General features: G+C 36.0%; 1 protein-coding gene across 1 annotated transcript in view; it reads left to right on the top strand.

The window, feature by feature from the left end:
* MYO7B (myosin VIIB) overlaps positions 1-15,727 on the top strand; it is a 91,691-nt gene extending 75,964 nt beyond the window's left edge. The window contains exons 36-48 of the mRNA XM_058187988.1: positions 758-885; positions 1,923-2,080; positions 2,605-2,758; positions 3,103-3,258; positions 3,706-3,811; positions 4,560-4,673; positions 5,549-5,636; positions 7,056-7,162; positions 7,689-7,874; positions 8,396-8,512; positions 8,809-8,892; positions 9,968-10,087; positions 11,984-15,727. Coding sequence (XP_058043971.1) covers positions 758-885; positions 1,923-2,080; positions 2,605-2,758; positions 3,103-3,258; positions 3,706-3,811; positions 4,560-4,673; positions 5,549-5,636; positions 7,056-7,162; positions 7,689-7,874; positions 8,396-8,512; positions 8,809-8,892; positions 9,968-10,087; positions 11,984-12,073 — 1,608 coding nt within the window. The 3' untranslated portion in view covers positions 12,074-15,727. The remainder of the gene's footprint in view (positions 1-757; positions 886-1,922; positions 2,081-2,604; positions 2,759-3,102; positions 3,259-3,705; positions 3,812-4,559; positions 4,674-5,548; positions 5,637-7,055; positions 7,163-7,688; positions 7,875-8,395; positions 8,513-8,808; positions 8,893-9,967; positions 10,088-11,983) is intronic.
* The last annotated feature ends 83 nt before the right edge of the window (positions 15,728-15,810 follow it).

The following is a 15,810-nucleotide window of genomic DNA, read 5'->3' as shown; positions in this document are numbered from 1 at the left end:
AATGTTGTCCCTTTCTTTTCATTACGTGGAATATCAATCTTTTTAGGCCTTGATAGACTTTGGTCCATAAAACTTTGTACAGTTTCAGCTGTTCTTTCTAGTTGCTAGTTTACATGTTTGGATATTGAACTATTGCAGTGTTTCCTCTAACGGCAGATTTACTCTCCACTTCAAATTTTCCCTTTAACTTGGAACCTCAATACTGTGTTTCATTGTGGATGCTCAGAATTTATATATGCAGACAGATTCCCCCCCCTTTTTTTTAGTTCTTTGGTCCTAAAAGTTAACTTTGACATTGTACTAATTTTACTACATGGCTTTATTTAACAGCATAATCAAGCCTGCACAGAAAATTACTGTAATTCATAGGTAACTAATGTAATGAGTTATAAATGTGATTATTCTTGTAAGACTGTTATCAGAATCTATGTGAGATAAAAAATATAGTCTATTGCCCTAAATATATAGATATAAAATAATTAATTGCTAAATTTCAAAATGTGTTCCGTTGGTCTTGTTCAAGTACAGCTCTAGCCCCTTTGAGAATCTTCTTGGAATGAATCTTCTAACATTAGAAAAATGCTGATGTGCTTCCTTCCTTCTCTTTTTCTGTCAAACATCTTTGAGCAAATCTATCAGAAAGAGAAATCCTGCTCACAAATATTTTCCCAAAAAGCCATACAGGGACTTAATTTCTAATATTATGTTGCTGCCATGACAATAAGTGAAGTGTCTTCAAATGGTCATATCTTTCCAGAGCTTGCTGATGATGTCACCTGAACAACGGAGGTTAGTATCGCTGAACTCTCATGTGGAAGAACCAGAGGAAGAAAATGCAAACGTGAAGCCATATACTCTGGAAGAATTCTCCTATGAGCATTTCAGGTATACCTTATTATGTTTTATACAATTTTTTACATTTCCTAGAAAAATATGCCTGTATTGCTTTTTAAGCCTAATTGAGGAAGAATCAATGAGCATTGCATTAAAATCTGTATTAGTTATTAAATTCTATTTTGCCTTCCATACTGGTCTCCTCAGAAAGGATATCTGGTCCATGTGTGATAGTTCTGTGTGAAGGATATCATTAAAATAAATTGTTATTCCTAACGTACAAAAAAATGGAGTGAATTAGAGAAAGAGCTTTTCTGCATAGCAATACTAAAGTGCTATCTTAAAGTTTGTTTTCATAAACTAATACTGACTGCACTAAGAAATAGCTCAGACTGATAAGTGCTACAAGAGAATATTAGCATTAAATAATCACAGCACCAAAAGGCATTAGAGGGGGCAAAATGGTACTGCTTCAGTTCACTGCTTTTACTGGGGATATTCCTGTGTAGAACATACAAGCTGGATTGGGACAACTTGCTACCGCCACCTTGCTGTGGCCATCTTTCAGCATCATATTGGGTATATCTTCTATCTTCATCCCCCATTCATTACAGCCATGTCTGTAAACTAGAAAGATTGATGTATAGTTCAGTCCCATGTTGCTCTGTGAGTCTTTCATCCAGACCATTCCAGTACATAAAGCTCTTTAGTTTCAAAGCCTGATAGAGTAGCACATTTTCTGGATCCTAGTTCAAACTTTCAAGTGTTTTCCCCCACTCCTAAAGACCTCTTTTGTAAGAAAGAATTGCCATTTTGACAACATAGTGTATATCCATACCAACTTTTTAATTTGCTTGATTCTTTCTGACAGATGTTAACAGAGAGATTTAGGATTTTGCTATATGAAAACGAGTTTGTCCTTTTGTTACTTTATGAATTAATTCTAATTCTGAGTGGTAAGTGGTAATAGGGCTAGAGAATCTTAAGGAAGATCCAGATTCTAACTATATTAGCCTGTAAGCAACAGATATAAGTCAGTTGTCTGTATTAATCAGACCAAGTTTTGAAATAGTTTTATGTTTTTTCAGAGTACCTGAGAAGGAGTCAATCAGCAAGACTGTTTTACCCAAGTCCCGAGGGCTGAATTATCTGTGGGCTCATTCTAGGGAGCCCCTGAAAAAGCCTTTGCTAAAGAAAGTGTGTTCTAATCCAGACCTCTGGGATTTTGCTTGCCAGACCTTCATTGATATCCTTCATACTGAAGTCAGCTTTAGCTGGTAATGGGCAGAATGTAATTATTTGCTATGAACTAGTTTCTATGCTTCCATCCCTGACTTAGAAATATTTTTAATAAAAAGTGAACAAACACTTAGGTATTGATAAATATCTTTACATTTTTGTTAATTGCTTGACATAGTTTAATTTATTTGAGCGCATAAAATTGAGAAGAGGATGAAGAGTGAATCCAGATTTTAGGTGACCAAATTGGATAATCCAGGAGAAAATTTACATTAATGGTGATTGCCAGAGCAAACAAAATAATTATGCTAAGATAATTTGGCCAAACAAAAAGATTTGGGCAACAAGATGTGTTAGTGTAAGATAGGTATGTAAGAAACACAATTTGATTTGAGTAGTCATATCTAGCTTCTACTAAAGAACATTTACTAAGCGGTTACATGCTGCACTCAGAAGCACGGTTTGTAGTGAATTGGTTTGTAGTTTGTACTTATCTTTTTGTTAAATCTTTCCTTATATATTTTTGCTCACCCATTATGAAATACATGGGAGATTATCCCTCAAAGCAAGAGAGATCTCCTGTGGAACTTACTGACCAGATATTTATAGTGGCAATTCAGGAGGATACCCTGCAAGATGAGGTCTATTGTCAGATCTTGAAACAATTAACAGAAAACCACAACAGGTAACGAAAAAGTATTTCCAACCAAATGTTTCAAATTGACATCACTATTTTGGTTGGCACTGGAAGTGCCAGATTGGAGTATTAGGTTGGGAGTTCTCTCAGTAGGATAGATTTTATATTCTATTGAGCAACAAAGAAGAATCTATTGATCTGTGGGTCTTGGTGAGAGGGGAGCTGCAGTTGGATTCCAGAAACTCCTTGAGTTTCACAACAAAAAATTACTAGCATCCCTGTAAAGAAAGTACAAATCATAAGATCAGTCTAAGTTGCCTTAGTCTAAATTTTTTTTGGCTTAGATATGGATATTTGTTTGCAAATTTTGAAATTATTCATCAAATTGGCAGGTATAGCCTGAATAGTGGTTGGCAGTTACTGTGGCTCTGTACAGGCCTTTTTCCACCTAGTAAGCCATTGCTGAAACATGTTCAGAAGTTCATTGAGACTCATCTGAAGGAGAATCTGGCATTGGAATGCAGACATAGGATCCAAAAAGTGATGAGGTACAAGGTTTTTAATTCTCAGGGATTAACTCATGCTTTTTCTTTTTTAAACAATTACAGAATGCTAATCAGGTCTATAGAACCCATATAATGTATAAACTAATCTACAATCATTATGAAGAGGATAATCTTCCTTTCCTGATTAATTTAGTCTCCTCATCCTTTAGTGGTTTTGTTTTTCATTAAGGTCTTTTTGTGAATGCAATTTGTTTTCTCTCCCTTCATTCTCTGGTTCAAAATATATATGATATTTTATTGCATACATGGTAGAAACTGTGTCTATGTTTTAAAAAAACGAAAACACCTTCAGCTTCAGTTGTATCTATTTTTACCTCCACCTCAACTACCGTTCCTGTGAGGCTGGTGAAAATTGATCCTCTTGTGCTAGCATTAAGAACTTCTCAATCAAAGGTAGTTCTAAGAGTCATTTGTATTTCTATTCTTCAGGAGTGGCTGTCGGAAGTGGGCTCCACACAGTGTAGAAGTGGAGGCAATTCAGAATAATATCACCAAAATTCCTCACAGGGTTCATTTTCCAAATGAGACAGAACAGGTGAGGTTAAGTTCTTTTATTTTCATATTGATATATATTCCAGGTTTAAGAGGACTCTTCTTTAGGGCCAGTCATCTCTCTCATCCCAACCTACTTCAAAGGTTTGTCATTATGGATGGGAGGGTGGGAATAGGAGGCAGGAGTAAAGTATTCTTGCCTTCTTGAGTTATATATAAAATGGTGGGATAAAAATTTAATCATCGTCTGTGGAATAGGTGGGGAAGAGAGAAAAATAAAAAAATCAGCTTGGAAGAAGTGACTATTGAGATAAACTGTTCTGGTGAATCAGAAGGTAATAGAGTTACCTTGAGATAAGAAGGGCAGCCTATAAACCTTTTTCTTTCTTTCTTTCTTTCTTTCTTTCTTTCTTTCTTTCTTTCTTTCTTTCTTTCTTTCTTTCTTTCTTTCTTTCTCTCTCTCTCTCTCTCCCTCCCTCCCTTCCTTCCTTTCCTTCTTTCTCTTTCTCTCTCTCTCTTTCTTTCATCTATCTATCATCTATCTATTGTGGTCTATCTAGGCACACCTGAACAAAGCATAAGGGATGATAATGGTAATAGTCATTTTCTGTTGCTTTTTTCAGCATCTGATAATCACATTGTGTTCTTAAATACGTTTTGCTTCATTTTTCAGTAACAAACAGCCAAGCAGGCAGGTAGCCTACTTTTAGCAGCCTGTACACCTATGCAAGTTGCACCTATTCTTTTTTCTTCCAAACTAGTCATTTTATCTTCCTGTTCTTATGTTCCAGGTTTTTGATGTAGGAACAAACACAAAAGTATGGGATCTATGTCAGATGATTGGCAACAAGATGGAATTGAGCTCCTTGGATGGATTTAGCCTCTTTATCAAGATTTCAGATAAGGTAATTTTACATGAGTATATTAGTTCCATCTGATGAAGAGATTTGGAGAACTAGAAAGTTTTGGTGGGTCTAAAATATTTTTGCTTCTTATTCCTCATATATCCAAATGGCTGTTTTGTCATCTTATTCTGTGTGAGCTCCACTGTGCATCATTTCCGTCACTGTTCTGCAGTTTTTGTGTAATTTCTGTTCTTTATTTTTATTCTGAGTTACATTCTAGGGGATTGTTGTTGATGTTGATGTTATTATTTTAATTCAGTGACTTTTATTTGCCACTCAGTCCAACAACTTTTAGCTTTAGACAATTTAGAAAAATATATAATAAACAACAATAACATTCAGCGTATCAAGTCCATGAAGATAAGCAAGTTAAATTAATCTCTATGTTAAAAGTTACATTTTAATCTCCCGCATACATTGAAACTGAAAAGAGACCACCTACGGCTAGTATAATGATTGCTTTATACATGTGTTGTTTTATCTGATTGTTGTTCACTTCTCATAGTAGCTTTTCCTGAGATGGGTGGCTATACATATTTAATAAATACATACATACATACATACATACATACATACATACATACATACATACATACAGCTTCAATTCCATTAATTCACTACATTTGGCTTCAATACAGAAAAAGTAGAGTTGGCTGCTGCTCTTAAATGGGGACCTACAAAAATTACTCAGTCAATGATGTAAAAGAGCGGAAATAGACTGCTTGTGTGGGGAGATGATCCTGATATAAGAAAGCATATTTAATTGTGTCAGAAAGGCAGCTGACAGTTTAAACCGGGTTTTCTGGAATGTTGTCTCAGAGCACTAATAAATACAATTTTTTTGTAGTAGCTCAGCTTCCTTTTATTTATTCTAGGTGATCAGCCAGAATGAAGCAGATTATTTCTTTGACTCCTTAAGGCAGGTGACAGACTGGACTCAGAAGAACAGGCCAGGAAAAGAGGGTATGGAGATGGAAAGATAAAATATGGGGTGTTGACAGTAATCTAGAAGCTGTCTGTGCTTCTTTATCAAAGGGAAATTATCCATCTGAGAGTTCAAAACATAGCCATTTTTCAGAAGATTGGTCAATACCCTCAGTTATTGAAAATGGAATAGGCAGTACCTACAATACATTTGAAAAATAAAAAATAAAATTAACTTTGCTCTGCACTACCTATAAAGCAATGCCTTATAATTCTTGTTACAAAAAAGTTACTAGAATAGTAGTATATCCATCTATATACTACTAAAGCTCTTGTTCCTGTAACTTTTAACTAGCCTGATTCTCCCTTATAACAGCTGCTTCTTTTTAAATTACTAGGTTCCAATTAAAAAACAGCAAAAACTCTGCAATTCAATTTCTCTTCCCCCCCCCCTTACAGTGTAAGTTTTGCATGTCTATTTGTAAATAAACTCCTTTGTTTAACGTGACTTTCTTTCAGGTAAATGTGCATAGGATATATCACTGAAGGATATATAAGTCCTCTATGGCTTCTAGTCCTAATAGCAATATTTTAGTTCTAGTATGAGAGGTAGTAGTAACCTGATTAAGAGGATGTATTACACATTATTTGTGGGGTTTCTAGGTTGCCTCAAACTCAATACATCAAGCTTTTGCTTTGACTGGATTCACAATAGATGAACTGCAAAGAGCTGGATGACAGCTAATTATCAGTCATGAGATACATAAAACTGGGCAGTGAGGAGGGACACTTTTTGGACCTAGCTTTATTAAAGGTGATTTGCAGTATCTGAAATATTTTTGTATAATATATACTCACAAACAAAACAAGATAAAAATGAAATCTTCCTAACCTCAAGTTTCTTCCTGCAGACTTCTGCAGACTTTGAGTTAACTATTGTAATAGTTACTATTACAAGTAAATCGGGCAGTGAGGCAACCATTTCCTATGTGTTTCTTTGTTATTTAGTTACTAAATTGATAGAGGATGCATTTTTGTGCTAAGGAAAAATCACTCTAAAGTAAGATAAAACTGTATCAGGAGAACAGCATATATGCTCCGTCAGCTTTCCCCCAACTGCAACGCATAAGGCTGAGAATGCTAATGCTCACATTGGCTGAACATTTTCATGGACAATCTCAATCCACTTGGAATTAGCTAGCAAGAAGGCTTATTCCATGTTGATAATCTCTTCTTGAAAAAAATGTATTGAAGTAAATAGACATTTATGCAGAAACATGGATTTATTGAATAGTTATTACCTGAAGTGTAATTCACCTGAAAAATAATTCAACTTTTCCCCAGTTGCTAGAAAGCTTATTTTTCCTCATGCTCTGGTTCAATGTAGTATATATATTTAAGTGCCTGTACATGCCTCTTTGAAGTGTTTTACTTAAATGTCTGACGTTGCTTTTCTAGTGTTTCCCACCACTATGAATTATCAGGTGTATTTCATGAGAAAGTTGTGGCTGAATGTGATACCTGGGAAGGATTTGAAGGCTGATTTCATCTTTCATTATCATCAGGTAAACAGGATTGATGATAGCAGCTAGCTGGACTATCCTAGTGAATTTTTGCATCACAGCTTTGTCATAATATATACATCTCACAGCATATATGAAATACTGGTTAAGTAGTATAATTGATGGCAATGAGATAAACCTCTTGGCTGTATATATTGGATTGATCAAACTGAAACTAATTGAATTAAAATATCAGTCTTCCCCATGATAGCTTAACAAAAAAACCACATTTTTATAGCTGACCCTGAAAAGTAAATTAAATTACATTTTGGAACAGTCACAGCCAACCAGAAAAGCAAGCCTTCCAGAGACTTTCTGCTTCTACCTTGATGTTTTACTGCAAAACGGAAAGCTTGCAAAAAATAAGGACTGAATAGTACAAGACAGCAAATGTTTTCATGTTTTCATTCATGCACACATCATTTCGAATATGCAAATAATTTCAGTCAATGCTAAATCTCTTTTTTTGTATGTGTATATGTCAGCCGAACTATAGAATGGGTCAATGCACTGATGGTCTTTGTTTCAGGAACTGCCAAAGTATCTACGAGGCTATCACAAGTGCTCAAAGGAGGATGCCATCCACCTGGCTGGGCTGATTTTCAGAGTTCGTTTTAACAGTGATCGAACACAATATGCTGCAATACCTAAAATACTGAAGGAACTAGTGCCTGAGAACATGATTCCAATACTATCCCCAGAGGAGTGGAAACGGGTATAAAGAATCTCACATTATTTTAGTATTATATATTATTTAAAACTTTCATTAGCTTTCCTCTATTGATCAGTTTTATAAAGCTACTGATTTATTTCCCATAATTTATGTGCCACCCCAATTATAGATTCTGTGTGATTTACAATACTGAACAAACCTTAATATATTTTGTGGAGTTCATTTGCAAATAAATCTAGTTTACTCCTTGCAAAATTTCTCACTAATACGATCATTTCAAAAATTCTGCAGTTTTTATAGTTATCTTTTGTTATTGTTACACGTGCCACACTTTATTCATTTCTTTGAATTCTCATTTGGAAACTTAAGGAATAATTTACAGTGCGCAGTGCCATTATTTCTGCCTATAGCAAAATATATTATTTTTAATCCTGGAGTGAAATGTTCTAAAGTAAATCAATCTGTGTGATTATGGGTACAAGGAAAGGCTACTTTCTCCCTAACCTAGAAAATAATTCGATTGGTAAAAAAACTAATTAATTGTGATTCATGTTGCATTACAGAATATTATTTCTGCTGTCAGCAAACTTGGACAAAAAAGTGTGGATGAGGCCAAAGTTGCCTTCTTGAAGTTTATATATCGTTGGCCAACATTTGGCTCAGCCTTCTTTGAAGTAAAGGTCAGTTCAATGGTTCTAGGGCTTTTTTTGCGGGAGCCACCATCTTAAGTTGTTTTCTATCTAAAAGAAATCTCTTACTGATTGTTCATTTTTGTAAGTTCTATGAGGACTAATTCTCATGGCATTAACCAATTTCAATTGCCTCTCCAAGAGCATCTTTTCACCTACCCCTAATCCTACAGTAATCTGTTCCATAGTTCTGATGATTCCAGTCTTTAATAACAGAATGACAATTAATGTTACGATATGAAATAACAGCCCTGGGAACCCCATTCTGCCTTCTTCTATTTTACTAGCAAACATCAGAGCCAAGTTTCCCTGACATAGTATTGATTGCTATCAACAAGCAAGGGATTTCCATAATACATTCAAAGACTAAGGTAAGAGATTTTTTTAAAAAATTGGCTTAATTATAATCTAGAAAAGGTTCACACAATTGATTTATGGTAGAATTAATTAAATGCATTTCTTAGGTTATGAATTGTGAGAAATTGAGGCAGCCTAAACATTTATTGTATTTATTTATTTATTTTATAAATTTTAAAAAAATTATAAACAAGAGGGACACGGTGGCTCAGTGGCTAAGACGCTGAGCTTGTCAATCGAAATGTCGGCAGTTCAGTGGTTCAAATCCCTAGTGCCGTGAAATGGGGTAAGCTCCTGTTACTTGTCCCAGCTTCTGCCAATCTAGCAGTTCGAAAGCATGTAAAAAATACAAGTAGAAAAATAGGGACCACAATTGATGGGATGGTAAACAGAGTTCCATGCATCTTTGCCGTTTAATCAAGCCAGCCATATGACCACAGAGATGTCTTTGGACAGCGCTTGCTCGTAGGCTTTGAAATGGAGATGAGCACCATCCCCTAGAGTCAGGAACGACTAGCACTAGCACATATATGCGAGGGGAACCTTTACCGTTACCTTTAAACATTTTACAAGTAAATAACTGTTTGACCATGGCTGTGAACGCATCAGTTCTGCTGTTATTTTGAGAATATATATTGGATAAAACAATTTTTGAAGCCTGAATCACTTTCTTTACTGCTCACATTGTCTCTCCAGAATGCCTTCTTTCACAGAAAAATAAAATCAATCAGAACAGATTTTTATACTTAGGTCTGGTGAAACTAGGAAGGAGAAACATATTACTAAATGAAGTTAGTCATGAGATGGCTTTCAGAAAGGGAACCTCCAAGCTGAATTGTAATAATGACAATAGAGGAAAATCAACCAATGATTAGAAGAATTTGATCTAGGGACAGCTGTTCCTAAAAATAATCCATTTTAAATTAAAAAACATTTGCAGGATAATGTGGAAATGAAAACACCATGAAAGTACTGCTTCTTAAAAGTATCTGTTCTGATGTCCCCCAAATAGCCACAAGTCCCTTTTTTAAAAAATAGTGACCTTTTCATTTTATCCATCTTACATGTATCATTTATGTTTTCCCACAGGAGATCTTAGCTCTTTATCCCTTCAATAAAATTTCTAACTGGAGCAGTGGTAGCACATATTTTCACATGACAATAGGGAACCTGGTACGAGGAAATCGAATTCTTTGTGAGACATTTCTGGTAAGAAAAACAGAAATTTTCAGGTTTGCTAAAGATCGTGTATTAAAAGAGGGAGGAGAAAACAATTGGATAATGACTTATTGAAAGTTTTTTCTTTCTCTTTAATGAAAATAAAGAGTACAAGACTTAGTCCTTTTTTATTGTTCAGCTCTAAAATCTGGTGGTATCTCACCAAACTATGAAAAACATTTCTACTAATTTTCTGTATAAAAGGAAAGAAAAAATGAAAGCTTTAAGTAAGTTTTCTCTTCCCCAATCCTCAAGAAATTTAGGAGGTTTGGCCTGACCAAGCAACGTTTTATTGCATTACAACCGACCAGCTACAGGTAGTCCTCAACTTGCAACAATTCATTTAGTGACTATTCAAAGTTACAACAGTACTGAAAAAAGTGACTTTTGACTGTTTTTCACACTTATGACCATTGCAGCGTCCCCATGGTCACTTGGCAACTGCCATGTACTTATGACGGTTGCAGTGTCCTGGGATCATGTGGTTCCCTTTTGTGATCTTCTGATAAGCAAAGTCAATGCAGAAGCCAGATTTACTTAATGACTTCGTTACTAACTTAACAAATGCAGCAATTCACTTAACAGCTATGAAAGGAACGGTCATAAAGTGGGGCAAAACTCACTTAACAACTGTCTTAGTAACAGAAATTTTGAACCCAATTGTGGTTATAAGTCGAAGACTATCTGTATAGCCCCTTGGTTGCTAAAAAAGAGGAAAGAACGATGCCTGATTTCCAACCAGCAAAACATTGTCAGCCTGCATGATTTCTATATTTCCTAAATGGTATTTCATGAAGGAACAATTTAGATATCTACAAATTGCTCATCACAAAATAGACTTCAGGGAGTCTATTACTATACTTCCTAGAAAAAAAACTGTTTTGATTCATTACATTCCTATAAACAGTTTTTGATGTTGCTTCTGGGTAGCGTTTCATGTGAGTTCTGAAGCTGACAAATGTGCTAGTATATTTGTGAATCATTATAAAGAAGTAGAAGCTATACTTAGGAAGGCATTGAACCAGATCTTGCCTCCTTCCTGTTGATGTGTCTGTTTGGGAATTAGTTTGGTTCCTTTTTGTGAAATAATCAATGATTGGGGGAGTTTGACTTTCCACAATGGATTCCACAATATCTTTGGAAAGTAATCATCAATAATTATCAGTTTATTTGATTTCAGACCTGGAAAATAGTCCTTATTCTACATTGTAGACAAAATTCTGAAAAAAACAACTTCTCCTTTTTTCCCTAAATTGTTATCTGAAAAATGTTATTCTTGGACCAGAGTGTCATAAGAATAAATCCCTCTTGGTTTTAGAAATTTAGAAAATCCCTCTTGGTTTTAGGACTCTGTGAGGAACAGATGACTACTACAGTAAATCTGGCTTGTGCAAAGATCATACTTTAAGTAGGACTATCAGCACTATGCTTGCATAGATCGATAGGAAAAGATGCCCTTTCAACTATTAAAGAATACGTGTAACTCTATCCAAGGCATGGTTTAATATTGCTTTACTGATAGAATATTTGTAGCTCTGGTTGAACTGTGGTATCCTTGGGGTTCTTTGAGCTTGCAGATGTTTCATTACCAAACTAGGTAACCTCAGTGCTAGTAGGGAGTGAGGTTTGCTCTCTTTCTGGATAATAGTGGGTTTTTCCTGTCAATGTTGGTTGGAGTGATCTTGGTGGCTGCTTGATTGGGCTGTTTTTTGCCTCTTTGGCTGTTGGCCTAAAGTTAATCTTGGTATTAATCTGCTCATCTGGGTGTTGATTGCTGGTGAGGAGGTGTTTGGGTCTTTTTGTTTCTTTTTTGGCTTTTGATGGTCTCTTTTGAATGGTATGTGGATGTTGTTTATCTTTATAAATATTGTTTTGCTTTTTTCCAAGGGTTACAAAATGGATGACTTGTTGACATCATATGTTCATTTGCTAATGAACATTGTAAACAAGCAGAAAAAGCCCAATATCCCTGTCTGAAGATGCAGCTATCATCATGCAAAGGTTGTGCCAGATTGAAAGAAATGGGACTTGGTTACTTTGCTTTTTTTTTTTTTTTGACCAAAGAAAACCATACAAGTGCTGCTATACCAGAAATAAGTGTCAGCTTATGCTGACTGCAGCTTAATCGTACTACAAGTTGTACTATCAGAATATCAAGATTTTGTTCCAGATTATTATCTTTTTAATAATTATAGCCTCTTTCCTTAGAAATATTGATAACATTTTTACTGTATTCTAGCCATCAGAAGTACAGTACAAAAAGATGTTTGCTTCCAGTTATATTATATTGAAAGAAAACAGCATGATCATGAGCTTAAGATTTCATTTATGGAGGATTGTTGGAACTTCATAAAACAAGCTTCTATGTCATATATGCCTTCTGGCCATTGGATTCAATATTGCTCCCTTCCTTTCCTGTTTCTGGAATATGCTTGCGTATGTTATTATAAATGAAAACTGACATCTGCTTAATTAATTCTGTAAATTTATGTAATATTTATTGTTTGAGAGAATTGCATTTATATATTTTTAATACTATTTTATTTTTTTGCTTGCTTTCTATGATTTGTATACTATTGGACAACCTTCCACAGTGGAACTTCACCCTATGTAAACATACCTAAAATTATGCTTTGTCAGATCATTTCTGACAAAGCTGTAGATCCCACCAAACACAACCTTTGTTCTTCTTTCCCTTTGCCACCAATTCTTTTGGCTGAAAATTGTTTTCTTGGAATAGTTTTGTATCAGAACAAGGAACTTAATAACCATGGTTGATACTACAATGCTTTGTATGTAAGAGGAGACACTGAAATCAGACATTTATGAAAATCAGTGTATTTGTATCTGGTTCCTGAAGTATTTTTAGCAATTGATGGCAGCCAGCATGTTAATGGTTATTTTGCCAAAGTAGTCACATACTCTGTTGTCATCCTAGAGCAGGGGTAGTCAACCTTTTTATACCTACCACCCACTTTTGTACCTCTGTTAGTAGTAACATTTTCTAACCGTTCACCAGTTCCACAGTAATGCGCCGTGTATCATCGTCTATGCATGCCTCTCACGTATTGTGGATTGGGTTTGGGGGGGGGGGGCACCAGCTCTGCTTGTGTTACAGCTGGGTGGTGTGGGGGGAGATGCGCGAGCTATTCTGGGACGAGGCTCTTTTGTTTGCGGTTGCACTATAGCGCCATTTAGTTTCACTTACGTAACATGAACTAAACTTATGCGCGGGCGATACAAATAGTATATTTTCAGAAATTTAAATTGTCACGGGGAATTTTATGAAAATCTAATGAAAATGTTTTTAAATAATGCTATGAAAATTTTTAACATTTTGAGTCCTTCGGGAGAAGGGCGGTATACAAATCGAATAAATAAATAAATAAATAAGTCAATTAAATTAAAAAAAGGAAAGTGCTTCAGTATCGGACAAAATCCTTACCGCCCACCATGAAAACTGGAACGGTGGGCAGTAGGGACCAGGTTGACTACCACTGTCCTAGAGGAAGGTATACTGTTCTACACTTAATGGTCATATGTGTATCTGTGACTGGAATGGGACAACTTGCCGCGGCCAGCTCAGTGCTGCCAATTCACTGCCTTCAATTCACCACCGAGTCGCCTCTACCAACTCACTGCCAAGTTACCAGACAACTCCAAATGGCCAACTCAATAGGGGACAACTTTCTGGGACAGATGGAGAGAGAGCCGAGTGGGTGAGCAAGCAGTTGAACGCAGAGCAGCAGTAGCTGTCAGGTGGTTCCCATTTTCATACACAAACCTGCCGCTGCTGTCACTATCTCTGGGCCAAAGACGTTGAGGATGGCAGCAGCAGCAGTGGGGAGGCAGTGGTGGCCAGGGACGTCCCATTTTCACACACACCCATCACCACTGCTGTCTCCGGCCTCTTTGGCCCAGAGCTTGGCAACAGTGGCAGCAGCATGCCAGGATATATGAAAATGGGAAGCCTCTGGCTTCTGCCGCTCTGCACTCTGCTTACCTGCTTGTTCGCCCATCTGTCCTTCTGGCTGCCTACAGGAAGTTGTCCCCCAGCGAGTTGGCTATGTGGAGTTGTCCTGAGGCAACTTGGCAGCGGTGAGTTGACAGAGGTGACTTGATGATGGCAAGCTGGCTGCAGTGAGTTGGCCGCGCCAAGCTGGCCGCAAGTTGTCCTACACCTATGTATGATAGATTATTAATATTTCTGTGTAAATGAAATTCCATACTTTTCAAAGTACTTATTTTTTTAAAAAAAATGAAATGCATAAATATAATTTATGAGGTATGTCTGTTGCTGATACTGGTTGCTGTGAAATTAGAAAGATCAAGGTGACAAGGCCTATCCTGCAGAATTTTTGAATTCGAATGTAAATTCAGTTTTATGTTGCAACTATATTTTGCATATTTGTTTTATGTTAAGTGTATGATCAAAATATTTTCTCCATTTTAAAACACAAATGCAGAATAAATGCAGTTTCATTTCTTCCAGAAAAATATGAAACTAAGCCAAATATAAATCAATAAATTCCTGAATAATCTGGTTTTATCAAACTCCTTAATGATTCTGACTAGATCAAAGGATATCTGTGGCAGATAGAAATTAAATAAATAAATAGCTGTAGCAGTTCCATCAATATATTATATATTAGGTAGTAAAATGGAGGACAAACTGTTACTTAAAAGTGAATGGATGTACTTTTTATGTCCTAATCAGAGGTTGTGGATAAAATGGCAAATTGAAAAGAAATCAATTTGCCCTATGGAAATAATATCAAGAGTCTGGATGAAGAAGATCACTACAAATACCATACTTCAAGATGTATGCCTCATATATGCTGAAGTCAAGAAGATTGGAACTAAATACATCATGAGAGTAAAGAAGAGCTTAAAGTTTTCCTCAGTGGAGAAAATGCTGTCAAGGCAATTAACACTTGAGCAATGCCAGTCATTAGATACACAGCTGGAATAGTGCACTGGATTCAAGCAGAACTAAAAGCCCAGATAGGAAGACCAAAAACATAATGATAATGAATTATGCCCTTCATCCACGCAGGGATGTTGATAGACTTTATTCAACAAGAAGTACATATCAATGTGGAATATTGTAAGTACCCCGATATATCAGACAGTTGGAAAAAAAATGATATTTAAAGGCCAGTGAAGAAGATGCATTAGTTTATTCAATACCCGAGAGACCAAATGGGCCAACAGGAAAGACCAAATGAAGAACAGAAAAAAGACATGGCATGGCAAAGTATTATATGGTCAGTATACAAAAAAGGAGCAGGGAAAGCAAGTAACATGTCCTGGCAATGGCTAAAAGCAGGAACATTGAAGAAAGAGATAGAGGTGTTAATTCTGGTTGCCCAGGTCCAACCCTTAAGAACGAATGCATATAAAGCCAAAATTGAGAACATCAGTGCATTGTAGAAGGTAACTTTACTTGGAACAATTCACATCCTGCGACTGTACCTTTAACATCATCAAACAACAACTGGCTATTCCTTGTCCTTGGGAAGGACTTGTTAGGTAGATAAAAATCCAGTCTAAACATCTGGCTGATTCCGTGACCAACCATAATATAATCAGCCTTAACTGAATGAAAGCATATTTTACTGGAAAGGAAAATATTTTGCATAATACTTGAGTATTATCTATGAAGAAAGTTATGCATTAGACTGAAGTTCATTTGAAACATCCCTGTGACAATG

This window comes from Ahaetulla prasina, chromosome 6, assembly GCF_028640845.1.
Source record: "Ahaetulla prasina isolate Xishuangbanna chromosome 6, ASM2864084v1, whole genome shotgun sequence".
Taxonomy (NCBI): Eukaryota; Metazoa; Chordata; class Lepidosauria; order Squamata; family Colubridae; genus Ahaetulla; species Ahaetulla prasina.
Note: the sequence above shows the minus strand (reverse complement) of the source record. Positions and strands in the feature narration are given on the sequence as shown.